Source organism: Tachysurus vachellii, chromosome 13 (assembly GCF_030014155.1).
Source record: "Tachysurus vachellii isolate PV-2020 chromosome 13, HZAU_Pvac_v1, whole genome shotgun sequence".
Taxonomy (NCBI): Eukaryota; Metazoa; Chordata; class Actinopteri; order Siluriformes; family Bagridae; genus Tachysurus; species Tachysurus vachellii.
Genome location: NC_083472.1, coordinates 3,304,665 through 3,327,796, shown reverse-complemented (window position 1 = coordinate 3,327,796; position 23,132 = coordinate 3,304,665). Strand labels below are relative to the sequence as shown.

At 40.1% G+C, this 23,132-nt stretch overlaps 2 protein-coding genes across 5 annotated transcripts; one reads left to right on the top strand and one right to left on the bottom strand.

Annotated features, from left to right (window-relative positions):
* The first annotated feature begins 293 nt into the window (after positions 1-293).
* On the top strand, positions 294-5,573 carry atp6v1e1a (ATPase H+ transporting V1 subunit E1a). The gene is made up of 9 exons (XM_060884749.1): positions 294-450; positions 1,781-1,846; positions 1,997-2,106; positions 2,204-2,270; positions 2,476-2,565; positions 2,744-2,812; positions 3,724-3,818; positions 3,934-4,021; positions 5,031-5,573. Exons 1-9 carry the CDS (start codon positions 418-420, stop codon positions 5,091-5,093), a joined length of 681 nt encoding a protein of 226 aa, XP_060740732.1. The 5' UTR covers positions 294-417; the 3' UTR covers positions 5,094-5,573.
* On the bottom strand, positions 5,480-22,786 carry slc25a18 (solute carrier family 25 member 18). Of its 4 annotated transcripts, none has more exons than XM_060884748.1 (10): positions 22,678-22,786; positions 20,140-20,296; positions 19,918-20,040; positions 16,387-16,442; positions 15,365-15,455; positions 15,056-15,171; positions 13,700-13,862; positions 12,481-12,641; positions 11,125-11,200; positions 5,480-10,163 (listed from the first exon to the last, which is right to left on the bottom strand). In XM_060884748.1, the coding sequence occupies exons 2-10, from the start codon at positions 20,157-20,159 to the stop codon at positions 10,022-10,024; spliced, it is 948 nt and encodes a 315-aa protein (XP_060740731.1). In that variant the 5' UTR covers positions 20,160-20,296; positions 22,678-22,786; the 3' UTR covers positions 5,480-10,021. The 4 variants fall into 4 exon arrangements, with proteins under 4 accessions (XP_060740731.1, XP_060740729.1, XP_060740728.1 ...); XM_060884746.1 differs by having other exon boundaries at positions 20,140-20,313; positions 22,678-22,771; XM_060884745.1 differs by lacking the exon at positions 22,678-22,786 and adding an exon at positions 22,200-22,503 and having other exon boundaries at positions 20,140-20,313.
* Positions 22,787-23,132: the final 346 nt, after the last annotated feature.

Here is a 23,132-nt window from a genome sequence, read left to right as displayed (position 1 = left end):
ATATATATATATAAAATATATATATATAAATATATATTATATATTTTCATATAAAATTCAGGGAAGACTCTCTTTAAGCCTCGTTTGTTTGTTAGTTTGTTTGTTTGTTTATTTATTTATTATAAGTTTAGTTTATTTAGTTAAATAGATAGTTCATTTAAATGTGAATAAATAACTAAATTATATCGTCAGGTCTGTTGTTTTAAATAATCGCAATAACTTACACAGTGATATGAAAACAAAAGCCCAAACTAAACCACGCCCACTCTACGTTGTCATAACGATGACGCGACAGAGCCTGACACTTCCGGTCAGCTGATTCTGCTTCTCCAGCGCGAGCGTTTCTATCGTTTAGTGTTTATTGTTTTTATTTGTGTTGTTTTTTTTAGCCTAAACTTTCACAACAAAGCTACAGCGATGGCGCTCAGTGATGCCGACGTACAGAAACAGGTAAACCTGCTCTGCTTTGTTATACAGTTACAGTTTGTTTAACGTGCAAGTTCACCTGAATTTAAAGGTAACTTTCACTTTGTTTACATTTAGAGCTGGTATAAAAGTCACATTATGGGTTTCAGTGGTGTTTAAATCTCTATATTCTACACTTTTTACTAATATCTTCTCCATCCAGTGTAAATGGAGAAACGATAGTTATTGCACAAGTTCCCTTCCTTTCTCTTATACACCTTATTTCTCTTAAACTTGGAATAAAATTCGTTTATCCTGCAGAAGTTCAAGGACATTTCTATTTAAAACCAAGCTCGAGTTTATACCGAGTCAAAACATCAGCTAAATTATGTATAGTGTCTCTAGGAAGTGAACACTTGATCCTTCTTGTCCATGTTGGACGGTTGTAAGCAAAAGCTGACTTATTTCTGCTTTTCCACATGCCAGGATTGCTTCATGTTGTACTATTAGTTTTATTAAGAAAGCTTGGACTTTTTTTTTTTTGGAGACCAACAAGGACCAACGTTTGATTCTTGTTGGTCTCTGATATGCTAAAAAACAAAAACACTCACTCGGGATATGAAGATTTTGGACCTCCGATGAGATGAGGGCGACTCTGTGAGGATCCTGAGACGTCTAGAGATCTACCAGCTCCAGTTAGACTCTGCGATACTAAAGAGGAGATTCAACTCCATGTGGTCTTTGAAGACAACAATCTCCTGAACCAGACTCAAAGGGGAACCCGTCCTCTTATGGGTGACTCTGTGAGGATCCTGAGACATCTAGAGATGTTCCAGCTCCAGTTAGACTCTGCTATACTAAAGAGGAGACACCAACTTCATGTGGTCTTTGAGGACAACAATCTCATCAATACAACATTTATCAGACTGTATATTTATAATCACACCCTCCAGTGTCACCCAGATGAGTGATGAGGTTCCCCTTTGAGTCTGGTTCCTCTCAAGGTTCCTTCCTTTACCATTCAAGGGAGCTTTTTCTCCCCACAGTCACCTGTTATACCCCAAGGTAGTTTCTCTGGATGGTGGAGTTGATCATTTATGAGCTGAAATTTATAGCAGCATCAGGTACTAAAATCTGAGCTGTCTCTCGGTTTCAAGACAAATGTGTTCTGTTAGTCAACTTTGTCATTTGTAATAAGAGTGCTGCAGGAATGAGTGCTTATTTTTGCCCTTTTTTTTTTAACCCATCCTCATCTGGGTGACACTTCTACATAAATACTGTAATAATACATCTTTGAATGTTTAGAATAATAATAAAGTGTGGATGATCTCTTCATTTAAAAACCTGCAGAGGTTAACATATATTTTCTTTCTAGATCAAACACATGATGGCCTTTATTGAGCAAGAGGCCAACGAGAAGGCAGAGGAAATCGACGCAAAGGTAAAGTGTATATTTCTGTGCACATTTTGACATGAAAAGAAAAAAGCTAGATTGAACATGAAGATGTCTGGGTGTCTTGGTTATCATGGTATTTTAAAGCTGTCAGTGTTAAAGCTTTTGTGTGTGTTTGTGTTTGTTTTTCTCCTGCAGGCTGAGGAAGAGTTTAACATCGAGAAGGGACGACTTGTGCAAACACAAAGGCTGAAGATAATGGAGTACTATGAGAAGAAAGAGAAACAGATTGAACAGCAAAAGAAAATGTGAGTCACTTGTAAATGCTACATCTAAACATGTGACATTTTTATCTTACATTACTACCTTTTTTAATCATTCATAAATGAATCTGTGTCTCTTTAGTCAGATGTCCAATCTGATGAATCAGGCCAGGCTGAAGGTTCTCAAGGCTCGGGATGACATGATATTGGTACGAGCTGTGGGCGTGTGCGGCCGTGTGTGTGTGAGTGCGGCTGTGTGTGTGTTTGAGTGGGTGTGTGAGTGTGTCTGTATGTTTGTGTGAGTGTGTGCTTGTGTATTGATCTTGTACATGCCCCTGATTATCTGGATTGCTCCACTTTACTTCCTCCCCCCCTCCCTCCCTCCCTCCGCCTCTATCTGTGCTGTGTTTTTAGGATCTTCAAAACGAAGCCCGAACGCGGTTATCTGTGATCGCTAAAGACAAGACTCAGTACATGTCTCTGTTAGAAGGACTCATTCTGCAGGTCTGCTCTTCTCTTTACACATCACACACCAGCGTAATGACACTCAGCATTTTCAGATAATACACACGGCTCACTTATACATCCATCCTGAACAGATTCTCACTCACTCAATTCATTTTACACACTAAATGTCAGAGACGGCTTACTAGAGGACATTAACACATCTCCTTTACCTCAGGGCTTTTATCAGCTGCTGGAACCGAAGGTGACGATTCGCTGTCGTAAGGATGATGTGGCCATGGTGGAGGTGAGTACAAGTCCCTAATAGGTCTGACTGAAACTCAGTATATAACTCTCACACACCTGCATGTAAGGAGTCCTGCTACACTGGAGGGAAAAAGAGTGAATTTAAGATTTAAGAGAACATGTTTCTTATAGTTTCTGGAAAACCATCACAGTTCTCATTAAAATGTGACCTAATTGCTTACACTGAATTCACATTAAAGTGTTTAGCTGCTACCTTGAGCTGCTGTCTTAAGTAGAGTGATGCGATCAATTCACGTCACGTCTTATTTAGTTATAAAGTTCAGTTCACCCACCTACTCAAAGTGACTGCTTGCCTGGATGAAGAGTGAGAACGACTCTTGATCACATGCTCTTCTTCCAGCAATAATAACTGTTCAATACATTCATATGTTTCTAAGGAAACCGAAGGATAGCAGCAGAAAAATTTATACTGAATTATAATTATAATTATAATAAAATTTCATACTGAAATCGCACGAACTGAGGTAACATTCGTGACGTCGTCTGCAGATATTGATTACAATGATTCACATGCTGAGGATAGAGCAGAATTGCTCAGAAAACTGCTCACTTAGGATGGCAGGGATGGCGGTACGGACGACTCCAGGGACAGCAGTCAATCATGAGCATCTGTGGGCTTGTGTATGTGGAAGTGGGCGTATTCAGGTTAGAGGGGGAGAGTGAGAGAGGGGGAGAGTGAGAGGAGGGAGAGAGTGGAGGGAGAGGTGAGGGGGAGAGTGAGAGAGGAGAGAGGGAAAAGGGAGAGAGAGAGTGAGTGAGTTAGTTAGTTATAGAACCTACAACCAACCTACAGTTTGGAATTATTTAGTGCACAGTCTGTCTGAAATGTAAAGATCGTAAGGTTCCTGCACGTAGCTTGAGAAATAAAATCCGTCCCTCTTTATTTTTTAGGCTGCTGTGCAGAAAAATATCCCCATCTACAAAGAAACTGTGAAGAGTAACATCGAAGTCCGCATCGACAAGGACAACTTCCTCCCCCCTGAAATGTAAGCGCTCACATGTCCATACTTCCTGTTTTATTTGAGGTGTGTCTCTAAGAACGTGTGCCCTCTCTGAGAAAGTGTGTTTTTTTGAGAATGCATTTTGGTGTGTTGTGTGTAGCTCAGGAGGTGTGGAGGTCTATAACGCGAACGGAAAGATCAAGGTGTCCAACACTCTGGAGAGCAGACTGGATCTCCTGGCTCAGCAGGTAACTCGCGCATGTCGCATCACTACACCACTTTGTAGTATTTTTCTATAACAGCGTTCCGTCACTGATTTTATTTTATTTCAAGCACATTATGTGTGAGTATGTGTGTGTGAGTATGTGTGTGTGAGTATGTGTGTGTGAGTATGTGTGTGTGAGTATGTGTGTGTGAGTATGTGTGTGTGAGTATGTGTGTGTGAGTATGTGTGTGTGAGTATGTGTGTGTGAGTATGTGTGTGTGAGTGTGTGTGTGTGAGTGTGTGAGTGTGAGTGTGTGAGTGTGAGTGTGTGAGTGTGAGTGTGTGAGTGTGAGTGTGTGAGTGTGAGTGTGAGTGTGAGTGTGTGTGTGAGTGTGTGTGTGAGTGTGTGTGTGAGTGTGTGTGTGAGTGTGTGTGTGAGTGTGTGTGTGAGTGTGTGTGTGAGTGTGTGTGTGAGTGTGTGTGTGAGTGTGTGTGTGAGTGTGTGTGTGAGTATGTGTGTGTGTGAGTATGTGTGTGTGAGTGTGTGTGTGAGTGTGTGAGTGTGAGTGAGTGTGAGTGTGTGAGTGTGTGAGTGTGAGTGTGAGTGAGTGTGAGTGTGAGTGAGTGTGAGAGTGTGAGAGTGTGTGAGTGTGTGAGTGTGTGAGAGTGAGTGTGAGTGTGAGTGTGTGTGTGAGTGTGTGTGTGAGTGTGTGTGTGAGTGTGTGTGTGAGTGTGTGTGTGAGTGTGTGTGTGTGAGTGTGTGAGTGTGTGAGTGTGTGAGTGTGTGAGAGTGAGTGTGAGTGTGAGTGTGAGTGTGAGTGTGAGTGTGTGTGTGAGTGTGTGTGTGAGTGTGTGTGTGAGTGTGTGTGAGTGTGTGTGAGTGTGAGTGTGTGAGTGTGTGAGTGTGTGAGTGTGTGAGTGTGTGAGTGTGTGTGTGTGAGAGACGTTTACCAAAAAAAAATATTAATTTGTTTAAAAAATAATGGAATAGATGTCGGTAATGTTTGGAGACCCGTTTATTAAATTAAGATGTTTTTCTTATTTATTCACAGATGATGCCTGAAATCCGAGTTTCTCTATTCGGCGCCAACCAGAACCGCAGGTTCATGGATTAACGAATACTGTGACCAAAGGAATAGTAAAGAATTAGCCTTATAACCTCACTGTGACTGTCTCTGAGTTTTTATGCAAGGTGTGTAAGAGATCGCTGTCCCTCTGCGTGATGATCTTTCTTCTTCGGCTGTGAAAGGTCCAGGTTTCCTTCCTCTTCTGGCAGGACTGACTGGAAAGGTGTAGAGTGAGCTAGACACCATCGATGCACTCATGGATAATAAAAAGCTCTGATCTTTACACCGTTAACGAGCACATCGCCGTCACTGTACCTCTCCTGTCGAACCAGCATTGTTGGTTCTCTCTGCCTTAAACGTGCTTATTCTGTGTAACCTTTCTTTGTTGCTTTGATTGCTTGTGTGTGTGTGAGGGTAAATAGAAAACCGAAAAGTAAATAGAATATTTTATTTCTATATTTGGAGACATTTCAGTATTGCTGTCATGTTAAAATCCTTTGTTACAATACAAACATCAACCAACAAAAATGGTATATCTTTTTTTTCCTTTCATTGTCTTTGAACATGAGAACAAATTAGTAGAAATATTTCCTCACATTCAGTACGTACATCACATGAAATAACTTATCGTATTGAAATGATGTTTCTTTTGGACACAATACTGTCACTGTACTTCTAGTCAATTCTGCGTTAAGAGTGTACAATCACTCTTTCATGCACAATCGCTTACGTGCACCACAGGGCTGCATTTATCAGTTGTTTAGCTAAGTATAAATTTGTTTGTAGTCAGAAATCAGCTGTAAATTACAAAGCACCTTCTCAAAAGCAGTTGATTTGAGTTTCTGGAAGGCCACAGAACTCCATAAGGGCACAGAGACCTGAAAATGGCGACTAAACGTGGAAAGAGCTTCTTCCAGTAATGCAGCACGGCCACGGCTGCTCATGACGTACCACAGACACACTAATCCGTCCTCTCAATAGTGCAACGTTACTTCTATACTATATATGAAGGTCTAGAATAGATGTTGTTTTAGATCGCTTTGTTTCAAGTAAACGTGTTACCCAAAATGGTGCGTAATTGAGTTAATGCCCCCCCCCATTTTAACTTGATTTCAAATTAGTGAGAGTCCTTTTATTTAAATTTACACAGCAGAACATACAACTACAAATATGTTTTCCTCTACTGAATATTCATATAACGACATGTCTTAAGTGCTCCAATAAGCAGTTTACAAATAAACCCTAACTGTTTATATACGAACTGATAAATGAGGCCCAGTGCTGTGATTGTGGATGCTGTAGAAATACTGTCACGTTCTATATTAAACAAAAACGCCTTTGTCTGTCTTATACCTGGTGGAAATTATACATTCAGTGGTGCTTGAAAGATTGTGAACAATTTAGAATTTTCTATACTGTATAACGGGGGGGCACGGTGGCTTAGTGGTTAGTAGTACTAGTAGTAGTTAGCACGTTCGCCTCACACCTCCAGGGTTGGGGGTTCGATTCCCGCCTCCGCCTTGTGTGTGTGGAGTTTGCATGTTCTCCCCGTGCCTCGGGGGTTTCCTCCGGGTACTCCGGTTTCCTCCCCCAGTCCAAAGACATGCATGGTAGGTTGATTGGCATCTCTGGAAAATTGTCCGTAGTGTGTGATTGTGTGAGTGAATGAGAGTGTGTGTGTGTGTGCCCTGTGACGGGTTGGCACTCCGTCCAGGGTGTATCCTGCCTTGATGCCCGATGACGCCTGAGACAGTAAGTATACTGTATAACTGCATAACCTTGCATAAGTATAACTTATATAACTGCACAAGTCACACCAGACACTGAAGATAAAAGGGTCACGTACTTCTGCTGATACCGGAACATATCCTACCATTAATCAGATTCTCTTGATCTATGCTGGTTTTTAGCTTTAGGTTACATTTATGCAAATGTAGGGCATAAATGGGCAGTCGTGGCCTAATGGTTAGAGAGTCTGACTCGTAACCTGAAGGTTGTGGGTTCGAGTCTCGGGCCGGCCACGACTGAGGTGCCCTTGAGCAAGGCACCGAACCCCCCAACTGCTCCTCGGGCACCGCAACATAAATGGTTGCTTACTGCTCTGTGTGTGTGTTCACGGTGTGTGTGTGTTCATGGTGTGTGTGTGTTCACGGTGTGTGTGTGTTCACGGTGTGTGTGTGTTCACGGTGTGTGTGTGTGCACTTTGGATGGGTTAAATGCAGAGAACGAATTCTGAGTATGGGTCACCGTACTTAGCCGCATGTCACGTCACTTTCACTTTCATGTATAGTATAAAAAATGGTTCACAATCTTTCAAGCACCACTGCAGGAAAAATAAATAGGTTTTTCGTTCCGTCCCTCTGAAGTAAAAGTTTTTACTTGAAACCAACAGAGGATTTTCTTTTATTTATTCATATATACAGTATATATATCTGATTAGAAAAGTGAAACCTGGTCATTAAACCAGTCAGAGGAATGTGTTTGCATTGTTTTTCAGTTTATCAGTTTCTCCATGATTTGTTCAATAGCTTTTTTGTGGAAAAATCTACTTTTATTAAACTCCTACAAGTGAATACACGTAATTATCTTCTATGATAGTTGTACTCATGTTCGACGCACGTGAATAGACTGCGTTGGCTGAATGCGTGTTGTGATGATGATGTCACACGTCTCGCCCCGTCCCAAATCTGACGAAAAACTGCGGTCTATTTTGAAAAATTTCAGTCTCCTACGAATATCGCAGAGTTTGAATGCTTGATTGTGCGTTTACTTCTACCATCGCTAAATCCTGGAGGGACTGATTACATCGTACGTTGAGATTAAACGTTACAGTTACAAATGTAAAATCAGAATAGAATATACAATCACTGTACATGATTTTCATGTAATAAGATCAAACCTGATTTAAATAGAATAAAATGACATTACTGAATAAGTACAAAAAAAAGTTTTATCCATACTGATTTCAGTCAGACTGTAGTGTAAATTCCAGCCACAAGGAGGCGTTTGCTTTCTTCTCAATAGCCACGTTCACACTGCAGGTAAAAGTGGCCCAAATCTGATTTTTTTGGGGTCAAGTGACCAGGTCAGACTTCTTCAGGAGTAGTGTGAACACTCAAATCTAACCCAGATCTGATTTTTTCAAATCAGATTCAGACCACGTCCATATGTGGTCCTGAATCAGACCCAAATCTGATTTTTTCCAATGTGGCCGCAGTGTGAACAACCGAGGCGGATTTGATGCGACATTAACGTCAATCTACATCGACATTCGTCACAATTATGCGCCGGCGAGTACGCACACAAACGTGACTACGCCTACAGAATGGATCAAATAATCAAAAGTTGCCCTCGACATCCGAAAATTTTCAAAACACCGCGTCTCTGTGCTGCCATTACACAAACATTTAGAAAGAAAAGCGAAAATGCTTACTTCCTCCGTAACCTGTCCAACTTTATCGCAACCGCGTGCTGCGTGTGACGTCATTGTTATTGTTCGTTTGCGCATGCGGGTCAGTTCGAAACAGCAAACAGTTCACACTGGTATCTGATATAGGCCACATTTTAAACGGTAATGTGAACAGCCAAACAAAAAAATCAGATCTGAGCAAAATATCCGAATTGAGCGTTAAGACTTGCAGTGTGAAAAGTCCACAAATCTCATTTCTGCTTCTATTTTTAAACGTTACTTGTGCTCTTTACTCCATTCAATACAGTAATAATACTCAGAGTTTGTATGTTTAAAAATAACAACATATAGTATATATATTTAAAAAAAAAAACAGTATTACTTGCATTGATGTTTGACGAAGGTTTTCTCAAAACCTTGCTGCATATGAGTGTCATGTGACCAGACCACAACCTCAAGATTCTTCATTTAAAAAACAGAAACATTTATAATAAGTCACTTTCTGATTATGTGTAGTGTTTGTTTTTTTGGTGTTATAGAATATACAGCTGTATAGATATCTAACAGAGGTTAGACTTTGTAGCGAGCAACAAAAAACAACAACAGCAACAAAATAGAAGTTTTGGCTACACCTATATAAAATTAGTATAAGCAGAAGATAATTAATAATATTTGAATACAATCATTAATATACTGTTTTTCTCTGATCTAGGGTCATGGTTTAATGGTAACCATCATTCACTACCAAAAGTAAATGCACGTGTCCTGAATGTACTCAAGTAGACACGCCTCCTTAACGTGATTGGTTGGATTGGTATGATTTGCATAATTATTTATTTACTAAAGGGAATATGTTACTTAAAACTTAAAAAGCACAGTCTCTAGTTTTAACAGGAGTAATCCAATAGACTTAAGCTGAGCAAAGTAGAGGATTTAAAGCACTATAATCCTATAATGTCTGTTACTCTGGCTCTTAAACAATAATATGGGGCAAGTGGTAGCCTAGTGGTTAAGGTGTTGTGCTAACGATTGGTAGGTTGTGAGTTCAATCCCAGGTCCACCAAGCTCCCACTGTTGGGCCCCTGAGCAAGGCCCTTAACCCTCAATTGCTCAGTTGTATAAACAATTAGATAACGTAAGTCTCTCTGGATAAGGGTGTCTGCTAAATGCTGTAAATATCAAATGATAAAAAAACAAAGCACCAATCTGTTTATCTTGATCTGTTTAGGTTTAACTCTATTCCACTTGCATGCTATTCAACATTCTTTCTGTTTTCCACAATTAATCACTTGCAAACAAATGAATTAAAACTTTCATGTAGACCTGTACCCTGTTTAGTATAAAGAACCCTGTTTACACACTTTACACACTTAGTGATCACATGAACAGCATTTTCTTTTTCTATAACTCCTTTGGTTATGTAAGTGGACATCCGTCTTGGATAAACCACTTACTCCATAACTAACCCCTGGTCTCTCTCTCTCTCTCTCTCTCTCTCTCTCTCTATCTATCTCTCCACGTATTGAAACAGTACTGTGTGTTTGTTCATTGATATGACACTTCATTTTTATCCCAGCAGCTTCATCACCTGCTCACCCACACCCAGGAAGTAGATGCCTTGTGCGATGCCAAAAAGCGGTGCGATGACCAGAGCTCGACATGTTGCTCCTTTAAGAAAGGCTGATGGTCCTTCTCGACTCAGAATGCGCCTGGGAAATCAAATCAGAAACATTTCTTAAAAAATGAATTAATTCATTCATTCATTCATTTTCTACCGCTTATCCGAACTACCTCGGGTCACGGGGAGCCTGTGCCTATCTCAGGCGTCATCGGGCATCGAGGCAGGATACACCCTGGACGGAGTGCCAACCCATCGCAGGGCACACACACACACACTCTCATTCACTCACACACTCCGGACAATTTTCCAGAGATGCCAATCAATCTACCATGCATGTCTTTGGACCGGGGGGGAAACCGGAGAACCCGGAGGAAACCCCCAAGGCACGGGGAGAATATGCAAACTCCACACACAAGGTGGAGGCGGGAATTGAACCCCCAACCTCTGATCGGTGTGTTCCTTCTTTTTAAGAATGTTCCAAACAAAATGTTCCAGCCACGCCTAATGTTTTTGCTATCTCTCTGATGGGTTTGTTTTGTTTTTTCAGCCTAATGATGGCGTGCTTCACTGTTAGTGACAGCTCTTTGGATCTCATCTTGGAGAGTTGACAGCAACAGATTCCAAATGCAAATAGCACACTTGAAATGAACTCTGGACCTTTTATCTGCTCATTGTAATTGGTATAATGAGGGAATAACACACACCTGGCCATGGAACAGCGTAGAAGCCAATTAACCCATTACTTTTGGTCTCTTAACAAGTGGGAGGCACATATGCAAACTGTTGTAATTCCTACACCGTTCACCTGATTTGGATGTAAATGCCCTCAAATTAAAGCTGACAGTCTGCAGTTAAAGCACAACTCGTTCGTTTCATTTCAAATCCATTGTGGTGGTGTATAGAGCCAAAAATGTTAGAATTGTGTCTATGTCCCAATATTTATGGACCTGACTGTATATATATACAGATCTAACACATGCCATGCGAATATTTAGCATTTTAACCAACCCGTATAATAACCAGTAAACACGCAAGACCAGTTATCTTACCGTGTACAATCGATGATGCCCCGGTATGAATCTTCTCCTGCCCCCTTCTGCAGAGTCTGAAGACGAGTCTTTATGACTGGAGGGGAAAAAAACTATTACATTTTCACTTCATTTTGAAACAGCTACCATGCAAAACGCTAAATTCCCACACGTGCTTCTTTGAAGACACGTAACACCACCCAAGAACGTCATTTCCGACTCCTTATTGCGGTTGCTGCTTCACAGGGTGACAGAGTAACTCACTCAGATTTTTCACAACAGCGCCATCTACCCTCTTCCGCATACACGATCCCATAGTCGCCTGTGATTGGCTAGTGCCACTCTGATTGACAGGGGAGAGAAAGTTTAACAGTTTTTGCTCCCTTGGTTTCTGGATAACAAGCTGCTTTTGTTTTGTCATATTAACAATATGTTCTCATTCATTCTTTGATGATTTGTGGAAAGCCTCTAAAAAACACTGAGTTTAGGCAATTGCTTCCTACCCCATTTACATGGACGTTACAGAAGGAAACTGGAGAACTTGGATGAAACCCAAACAGACTAAGGAAGTGTATGCACTCCGTACTTCATACAGTAAGACTATATCAGCTGACTGTAAAAAAGATGAATTGTCCTGAAACCACCAGGTGAGCTCTGAGTGCTCACTCTGCTTTGCTTCAATAGATATAGCAAGGTTATGTCACACTTTCGTCCCAGACTATATGTCAAAATAACAATTTCAACATCTCAATACACTATCTGGGTATCTTTGTGATCTGTGTTTCAACATATGTCGATCTGGGACACACGATCTGGGACACTCTCTGTCCAATCATATCGTTAAGACATTAATCAGTAGTCTAATGGTTGTAGATTTGTTTTTGCATCTTATTTTCTCTGAGTGTCTCTATGTCACACTTGACATTTCAGCACGTGAGCTACATTTCATTGCTTCTTATTACTGACCCTGCGTCTCTGTGAATTAATCTCTAAAAGTTCTCATTAAGAGTCCGTGCCTGTCAGACAAATTACAGGTTATTTGAGAAGACGTGATGAGTTGTGGCTCTCGGATTGTGTTGTTGAGGTGGTTCAATGCACCCTTTCACAAGTAAACTTCTTTTAGTAAAAAATCTTTTGTTCTTCTAGATCTGCCCTCACCCAGGCTTTTAAACAAGCTCTCACACGTCTGAAAAGCATTACACATTTTACTCATTATTCTCATTTGCTTTGTACTGTTTGTAATCATGATGGCAGAACTTAAATAAACCTTTCCCTTTATTGTAATTAAGCCCAAAGGGATATACGAGCTCTTTGTAACTCTCATTGATCTTTTGTAAATGGTGGCAAAAGAAATAGAAAGAGAAAGAGAGAGCTCACCGTCCAGCGGAGTGACAGCCACGGCCGCCACCGAGCCGGCGGCGCATCCTGACACGAAGGACTGCAGGAAAGGTGCACGCTCGTGAGGGAGCTCTCCGCTCCGCCCCACCGCGTTAAATTTGGCAAACAGCGGGAAGTAGATCATCGAGAACGGAACATCCCTGAGTGGAGGAAAAAGAAATCGGTTTACTTTGTATGTAGTGCAATAGTTTGTACAGCTGATCAATTGAGGGTTAAGGACCTTGATCAGGGGCCCAGCAGTGGCAGCCTGGTGGACCTGGGATTCAAACTCACAATCTCATTTGACCTCGTGGATTAGTAGTCCAACACCTTTACCACTAGGCTACCACATACCCCAGAGAAGAGTTTGCAGATTTAGATTGGTTCTAACTTTCCAACAAAGTTAAATATCATGAACAAATGGTGACGCAACCTCATCACCAGCAGTGAGCTCAGAATCATTTTATTCTCTGTATATGTTCACATCTATTATCGTTATATTCCCTGGTCTATATTCAACCCAGTTTACAACACACACATTGCACACATCAAGTCTTTATATAGTACAGTGTATAATACTTTAGTTGTATATGGTTGAGGTGGCAATAAAATCTTCTTGAATTGACCTGACTTTATAACACAACACAAAATTTATGAGACTCAGATGGAGTCACCCATGTGGATATGTGGAGAGACTCTATATAGACTCCACATAACCCTGACCTTGATGAAACCAGGGACCCTGGAGCAGGAAGGCAACAACACAATCCCCATAAATGACTGTACCACCTCAAGGTCCAGGTCAAGGTATGTACATTGATGAAAGAATAAGTATGAATTAATCATTTTTAAACTACACTATATTCACGTTTATTCATTCAACAATGTTCAGTAAACGTTTTATCCCAGTAGAGTTGCCCAAGGGCCAATATGTAGCTAATATTATGCTTATTTGCATGTTTTTAGTCAATTTAAGTCACTTCAGCAATAACTGGACCTTGTACAGCAACAGCTCCAGTGTTGAATTAACACATTGCAATGATTACAAATGTCCAATTGTTCACACTCTTGGTGTTAATTCATCACCAGAGATTTTGCTGTGCAGGACTGAAACTACAGCGTACAGTTGTTATTTAGTCTTTGATGCAATTTCAAACAATAAAAAGACCATAAAACTTAAAAATCCACATTTTAGAAGTTACAGGAAGCATGTCTGAACCTGAGCAGAGTAGCTCCAGTGCCCTTGTAGAGGCCCCGGAGGCCCTGCGTCCTCAGCAGCTCCAGCGTTATGGCCGTGGCTGAGCGACGCACTGCAGCGTGGTGAGACGACGCTAGAGACGGTGAGGAGGCTGGAGTCGAGGTGGACACGGATCTCTGCGCCGCTGTAAAGGCAGCCAACAAAGACAGATATAACCAAATTCCTGATGAGGATTTGTGAGTAACATAACTACAGTTGCTTTACAACGACTTTCTAGTTGGATTCCTCTCAAATTCATTCCTAGTCAAAGGACAAGTATTTAAATGAGGATTTAAAGGTAAGGAAAACCTGTTGCTTAATTTGGTCAATAAATATGGTATTAAAAAAAAGTCTACACACCCCTGTAAAAAAAAAAAAAAGAAAAAAAAGAGAAATGTCAGATATTTCTAACTTTATTGTCATGTTGCTTCAGGTCAGAAATATTGAATCAAAAAGCCAACAAACGCACAATAAACTAGTTGCACGCCTACACATGTACATTACCTGCCATGTTAACAGGGGTGTGTAAACCTTTTATATCCAGTATTATATTAGTTATAACACTCGCATTATCATGGCATTATCACGAATATCTTCACAGGTTATTATGTAGGTGAAACCTCATAGAAACCATGAAGATGACTTTGGACTGAAGTTGATACGAAGAGTTTTGCTAGTCAAGTCTCCATCGATGAAGGGTTATATAACTAGATAACTTCAACAAGACAGACTTCATGTTAAAACTAGAATGAATTAAGGATGATGAGTCTTTATAGTGGGGAGTACGGTGGCTTAGTGGTTAGCACGTTCGCCTCACACCTCCAGGGTTGGGGGTTCGATTCCCGTCTCCGCCTTGTGTGTGTGGAGTTTGCATGTTCTCCCCGTGCCTTGGGGGTTTCCTCCGGGTACTCCGGTTTCCTCCCCCGGTCAAAAGACATGCATGGTAGGTTGATTGGCATCTCTGGAAAATTGTCTGTAGTGTGTGATTGCGTGAGTGAATGAGAGAGTGTGTGTGCCCTGTGATGGGTTGGCACTCCATCCAGGGTGTATCCTGCCTTGATGCCCGATGACGCCTGAGATAGGCACAGGCTCCCCGTGACCCGAGGTAGTTCGGATAAGTGGTAGAAAATGAGTGAGTGAGTGAGTCTTTATAGCATTATGAGGCATTGTTTGAGCTCGTATATACATGTGTATAAGGAATTATTAGCTTATAGAATTTTAAGTGCTGTTGTAATGATTTATGAATATTCGGACCCACTAACCTTCCCCAGCTTTTCTCGTTCAGGAGGTGAGTAATAATAAACTATTATTTTATTTATTATATTACTCATTACTCACCCAATCTTCCAGCATCCTGCAGCTGTATTTTGAGCATCTCCATCGGGGTCGTGACCACCACCTGACAGGTTCCTGCCCCACAACCTGCGAGGATCTCACCCCATAACGGTATCTTCCTTTAAATCACACAAACATGTGAGCTGGTCAGCAGATCTTTTTACTATAGCAGTGTCTGATCAGTCGATAAAGACGGCTTTGTCTTGAAGCAAACACACTTGTGTGTTATTCCATAATTGTCTTATTCAATGCTTGTGTTGTGATGTTGTTCTGTATATGTGCACGTGTTTTTGGGAAGTGTTGAAGGCTGACCCTTCCTTGGAGAGCTGTTGTCTGAAGACGTCGTTGGCTGCGAGTTTTATCGCTTTCTCTGGCGTTACGAGAGTGAGGTTCACTGCAGCACCTGAGAAGAACAAGTGTGAACGTTTAGTTACAGGAACGTGTGCTGCAGCTCAATTCTTCTGGATGTGCTCTAGTAGAAAAGAGGATTTCGTGAGGGTCTGCATCATGCATCACTCACACCACATTATCTCTGATTATTGTCCCGAAACATTGTCTCTATTCGTTGTACTATGACGTCATGGTTGCCATGGTAATAAGGTTCATCGGTGGGGCGTCAGTATGCCTATTCACTCCCATTGATAGTCGCTGCACAGAGTTCCTCCATATTTGCATGAAGTTTGCTTCTGTCAACTGTCGATATTGTCCATATTTAGACACTGACGCTTGCTGTCGCTCATGTCAGCGGAAGTCGCTCTCAGCTCTCATCAAATGTGAATAATTTCTGGTCACTTTGTCACTATGACTTTACGTATGTGTGGATGTAACATTACTCTACATATCTATTGATTTCTTATTTTGTTTTCTGATTCATATTTTATTTTCCAATTAATTTTGTTTTCAGATTTGTTATTTTGTTTTCTGATTAATTTTGTTTTCAGATTTGTTATTTTGTTTTCATTTTTTTAATTTTGTTTTCATTTTTGTTATTTTGTTTTCAGATTTGCAATTTTGTTTTCATTTTTAAAATTTTGTTTTCATTTTTGCTATTTTATTTTCGGATTTTTTATTTTGTTTTCAGATTATTTTTAGTTTTTTGATTTGTTATTTTGTTTTCAAATTTGTTATTTTGTTTACATTTTTTAAATTTTGTTTTCACATTTGTTACTTTGTTTTTGGATTTGTTATTTTGTTTTTGGATTTGTTATTTTGTTTTGCACTTTCTGGCCACCGTAGTAGCAAATACTACTGAGAATATATTAAGATAGTGGATATAACCATGACAAGAAAAAAAAGAAGACAATGCAGGGGTTAATGGAGAGGGAAAAATGTACCTCGATACATCCCAAAGTAGCCTTCTGTCCTAATCGTCTTGGTCAAACAGTCCAACCTTCACACCAACAAATAAAAACAACAACAAAATTTCAGCCAGTAGAATTAGCAAAAAGCAAATACTAGAGTCTTCTATACGGATTAAAACTACAAGAACATCAATGGAAATACTTAATGTTGTCATATAATATATTATATCACATTTGTTAAGCCACAGGTTTAGAAAAAACTGACCTAAGGTGAACTAATGATCTCTAAGTTTTAAAACATTAGATCACTTCTCACATCATTATCCAGAGCAACTAATACTTTATATTAACTTTATCATTTATACAGCAGAGTAGCTGTATAACCTGGGATTTGAACCAGCAACCTTCTGTTCCTAACCCAACATATTTACCTCTGAACTACCCCTTCTCCAAATCCTATATGAACGGCTGAGATTTCCATTTATCTCACTTATCCTGCACAAAATCACAGGAAGCATAGAGCCTATCTCAGGGGACACAAGTCAGGGACATGCTGGAAGCAAAGGAGGGCACGACCACACACACATTCATACACTCCAGACAATTTAGAGATGACAATCAGCCTGCAACCCTGAAAGGGAGAACATGCAGACTGCACACAGGACAAAGATGGGAATCAAACCCTGAGGTGTTGAAATCACTGTATTGTTTATGAGCTACTCAGCTTGCTCTGTTTGCATCGTTTACCTTTTTTTTTTTTACATTTCGAACCTGGCTGCATGACTGTGGGAGTTAAAGATATAGTTTATAATTACTTTTTTTAACCTTCTGTATGCTTTGAGAACTGAATAATAAAGCGAGCGAAGGATGAAATTCTCCTAAAATGTACTTCGAGTCTGTATTGTCCAGTAGCGCTCCTCTAACCCACTTCTAAATAAAGCACCATAAATGGACTCGTGACTCAGAGCTCCCAGTGAATCACAGCACTGAAAAAATTCCCCTTTTCTTTTAAAACCACGCCATGCAGGAAAAAGTGGCTCAAACATGGCAGCCTGCCTTTTCCTCTCCTCACGCTTAGGTATTCACTAGCATTCTTATGTAAGCAAACGAGGAAGGAGAAAGATGCCAAAAGAAAAAAAAAACACCTCTCGGCTCTCTTTTAGTGCCACTACACAGCGTGGCAGCTCGTTGTTGCATACCAAATTAAAAACGCAGGAAAAACAGTGTTTTATCTGGAGGCCTTAGATGGGAGAAGCACGTTATTGTCTTTATATCAGTCGAAGTCATAACAGAAGCCACATGAGGATCATTTCCACCAGAACGAACCTACGCCCTGAAGTCCATTCAGGATATAAACACAGATTAATATTTTCCACATGCACTTTTTAAAGGGGAAGTGTACACATTTTTAAAGCAAGGAATTACAATTGTAATGAAAACTACGTCAAGCACTAAACTGCTTACTTTATTCCACTTTTGGTATTTTTGAGCGGAGCTAATTTCAGGGCTGTAAAACTGGGAAGTTGACCACTTTCACGGTTGCACGTGTCTTTTTTTTGTGTTACATTCTCTTATTGTGGGTCAACCGCTTAAAGACGCAGTGCATCCTGGGAGGGTTAGCAGCTAGAATTTCATTTATAAGCCGATCAGAGGCACCGAGGTTTTTCTTTCACCTCGAGAGGGTTCTTAACTTCAAATCCGTAAAAGTGAGACGAGGATGTCTGGCTTTCCTGTGAAGCACCTAGAAATCTGAATATGTCTACTTTGCGAGCGGACGGATTCAAATTTCTAGGAGTTCACATATCAGAAGAGCCACCTGGCCTGCCTGATAATCTGTGCAAATAAGGAACGGCAAATTTCCTTCGTGCACTCTCATAAATCTTTGTTGACTGAGAACATCAGTAGCTGAATTTACATACAAACAAATGTAAACAATCTTTAAATTCACTCACTCACACTCACTCACTCATCTTCTACCGCTTATCCGAACTACCTCGGGTCACGGGGAGCCTGTGCCTATCTCAGGCGTCGTCGGGCATCAAGGCAGGATACACCCTGGACGGAGTGCCAACCCATCGCAGGGCACACACACACACAGACACACTCATCTTTAAATTCATCCTTTAGAAATTTTATATAAGAACAAAAGGCATAGTGGAGATCTAAAAATAATCCAGTGAATATTTGAATCAGATTAATATTTGGGGTATATATACTGTATAAACCATCATTTCCGGAATCTGCAAGAATTTGAGAACTGACTTTTGAGAAAAGATGTTAACAAAATATTAGTGAAATGACCCTCACTTCAGCCACGATCTCATTTCTACACGCTTTTTTCCACTCGAGCTGTGAGACGGACAAACCCGTTTTGTTTAATGTGTTTGTGTAACGCAGAAATGACAAAAAGAGCTCTCGCTACCTCATTTCACTGTGCACTATGCGGAATGGTAATGAGTGACTTTGACTGGAAGTGAAGTCTGACACTGACACATCATGACATGGACAAGAAAGTGCATGTGAAAATAATAATAATAATAATAATAATAATAATAATAATAATAATAATAATAAATAAAATAAGAATAAAATAAAAAAGTAAGAATAAAATAAAAAATAATAATAAAATAAATAATAATAAAAATATAAATAAATAAATAAAGAAAGAAAGAAAGAAAGAAAGAAAGAAAGAAAGAAAGAAAGAAAGAAAGATAATAAAAATGAGGTTCTACGACATAACTGATTTTGGTGCATGTGGCTCTAGTAGACGTTCCTCTTGATAAATTAATTAATAATAATTCAAATTGGGGGGCACGGTGTCTTAGTGGTTAGCACGTTCGCCTCACACCTCCAGGGTTGGGGGTTTGATTCCCGCCTCCGCCTTGTGTGTGTGTGGAGTTTGCATGTTCTCCCCGTGCCTCGGGGGTTTCCTCCGGGTACTCTGGTTTCCTCCCCCGGTCCAAAGACATGCATGGTAGGTTGATTGGCATCTCTGGAAAATTGTCCGTAGTGTGTGATTGCATGAGTGAATGAGAGTGTGTGTGTGTGTGTGTGTGTGTGTGCCCTGCGATGAGCTGGCACTCCGTCCAGGGTGTATATATATTGAGATATAAAGTAAATATAAACTATATATATAAACTGCTTCAGAGTCAAATATTCAAAGATTAAGGTTTAATTGAGAATATTGACTACATGTATTTAACACATGTCTAACTAATGATCTCTAGTTTTTAGATGTTTGGTTTGTAGTCCCACTGACTGATTACAAGATTGTAGACACCTGTGATGCTAATTAGTGGACACACCTTGAATTAACATGTCCCTTTGGTCACATTATTTTCAGTCTTTTCTAGGGGTGCCATCATTTTTCATTTTCTAGGCCTGTTCCAAGCATGGTTGAAAAGCAATGTCTGACTTTCATTGGTTAACATTCATAGAACTTTTATTTATTATTACTTTTGTCAGATTAAAGTTTTTTCTGTGACCATTGTGAGTTTTTCTTTCATTGACCGAAGGGTACCAACAATTTTGTCCATGTGTGTATGTAGTGAAACTAAAACTCACATCCCGCTATAGACCCGAGCACCCTGTTGATTCTGGAGGCGGGTCTTAGCCAGATCAATGGGAAACACACAGGTCACGCCCACCAGCCCGGCCACGCCCCCATTAATCAGTTTAGCAGGGAGGCTGTGAATGACAGGAAACACAAAGAATACGGATTTACGGGTCTTAGATTGTGCTTGTATTTCTGTAAGTATACATCCGTGCTCCTGTACAAAAACGTACCTAACTTTCTGTTCCGGCATCCTTCCTCTCTGTTCGCCTTCTAAGATGTGAGAACCAAACTTTTGAGAGGTGTCTGCAATAGAATCCTCCACGCAAACACTCACACGCACTTCTTTCCGAATGTGTGACTGGAAATCGTCTTCATCTTATCAGTACCCTGGAGAAGAATCACACCTAAATAAGGATGCAGTGTTTTATGAATTTACATTTCTAGCATTTAGCAGACACCTTTATACAGAGTGACTTACATTTTTATCTCATTTTGTACAACTGAGCAATTAAGGGCCTTGCTCAGGGGCCCAACATTGGCAACGGGAATCAAACTCACAACCTTCTCGATTGGTACCCCAGCACCTTAACCGCTAGGCTTTAAGTGACTCTATGATGCAGATTAGCTTCCTGGAGTAATAGAATGCTTAATACAAACCCCACACAAATCAACACAATTCTCTTAAATGATTACACGTCGATGAAAAATCATCGATTTTGCATTAAAGGTACTGTGCATTTAAATATATAATGCCAAGGTATGAGCAATATATCAAATAATATAATTATATCTGCAATACACAATGATGTAAACACAACTACAAGGCAAAAATATGATTAACCCCAAGCTCAAATACATTTTTATGTATTTATTAATTTGCCCGATAAGCGACAAGTGTTTTTGTGAACTGGTTTACATTTACATCAGAATCGGCCCTTCCAGGTTTTTTGTTATTGTTGCAGCCAAAAATGTTTGTTTTTTTTTTGCAGCTTGCAAAGTATTTTGTGTATTTTCTTCTGCTTGAATTGGTGAAATTCAAAAGATTCCTCTTTTAAACTCCTACCAATGAAGACATACTGTATGTAATGACTCACAAATGCACATGCACAAAATCCTGGAGGAATCTGTTAGATTCTCCAAACGGCTTAATCAGGAGCTCATGCTAAGTCACCGGATCACAGCTCGTTCGAATATATGATCGTTTCCATGGTAACTAACTCGCAGTTTACTAAAGCCAAAGAGATTAGAATCGTGTGTAATCAAAATCAGAATCAGCGATTGTGTATATTTGTGTATATACAAATTTGTGCTTATATTTTTTTTGTATATATACAAAACTTGATCAGAATCCGCGTTTAGTATTTGTGCGTTTAGTATTTGTGAAAGAAAGGAGTCTCAAGTGTCAGCACTAAGTAACATTCGAAGGTAAATCCGTAGTTAAGTTGTGAGACGTGGTAAAAACCTGAGTTTTTCAGTTTCTATGGTAACAAGCTGCGTTTTTTTTCTTATTAACATCACTAGAGAACGTGAAGGGAGGACTGTGTAACGCCGCTGTTGCTGTTGTAACGCAAGTGATAAAAAGAAGTAATTATAACGATAAACAGATAAAAAACATGATATGGTATGAGAAGAATAAAATACTTCAGGATAGAAAAATGACAAAACAATTCAATTCAACAGTTCAGACTGGTCTGCATCACCGCATCACATGTTTTCCTACACCACAACACCACAAAGTGTTTTTCTCCCCACGTCAATATCGTATTATTCCTATCGTCTCACATGACGCACAAAAAGTGATTGTATATTACTATAAAAGCATAAAATCTTGAGGTCTCGAACACGAGTGTAACTTTTAAGGACGTACCTAACAAAAGATCTGTTAAACTTGCTTTAATCTTCCAGCTAAAAGTTTTGCAATCTACTTGAATTAGTAGGAAAAGGCGAGGAGACAAACGAGGGGCTTAACGACGACGCCTGCTTCCTGTCAGCCAATAGCAGAAGAAGATGATGACAGTCAACAGCTCAAATTCGTAACACAATCTCTCTCTGGCTCTCTGTGACTGCTGATCAGTGATATATAACAAGATAAGACTTGTTTTTATTATTCTTTTTTTTTTTCAACTTTTCTTGACTTATTTTTTTCATCCTTCTGTGTTAGTCTTCTGTCACAAATAAATCCCTCTCTTCTAATCCCTTCAACCTCTTCTCTATTTTTATCTCGACAAATCTACAGCTCATCCTTCTTTTCACTCGATCCGAAAGAATATATACTGGTATGTACACTCACCTAGTTTGGAATTAAGTTTTTCTCTTTCTTTTTCACTCTTTTTTTGAGTATGAACAAATCCTCCTCTGTTTCTTTCAGTCCTTCTTTTGCTCTGGTGGCATTCTGGACATGCCTTTTTTCTCTCCACTCTCTCTGTACCGGATTTCTTTCACACTCATCTGGTGCCAAAATGCACAGCGATCTCACTCGCTCACTCTCCTGCTCTCTTTGTCTCTCTCTCCTTCCCTCTACCTCTGTTTTCTGCACTCTTACTTTCTCTCATTTTCTCTCTCTCTCTCTTGCTCTTTCTTTCGCTCTCTCTTCCCTCCCTCTCTCTCTCTCTGCCCCTCTTTGCTCTCTTTCTCTCCCTCCCTCCCTCTTACTCCCTTGCTCTCTGTACAGCTCTTTCTCCTCCCTTCACACAAACTTTCCTCAACACTCAAACCCAGTAGGCTGTTTTATCATCACTACATTCATGTGATGATTGATGCGTTCTTACCTCGGTTGGTGCATCCAGCCGGATGCAGTCGAGTTGTCTTTCGTTCACTTTGTGAAGCAATGTATGCAGCAACCGTAACCAAGAGAGAGAGAGAAACAGAAAAAGGGTGAAAGAGAGGGAGAGAGAGAGGGAGCCGACAGGGCCAGACGCCACACAAGGGCTGTTACACAAACACCAGCATTGTGTCCCTGCATACAAGTCCCTCCCTCTTCTAATGACTCGCTGTGACACACACACACACACACTTTTACAATAATGCAACATGACACCACACACACAAATCTACACTGTTCTCATCAGATTAGGAAGGAAGCCGGAATTGATCGAATTTTGTTATTGCACTTAAGCGCTATCTCTCCCCCCCCAACCCCCCCAAAAAATATACTTTTTACTCTTAATATTTGTACATTTTTTTAAGTCCATTACCTTTATTCTTTCTTTTTTTTTTTTTAAAT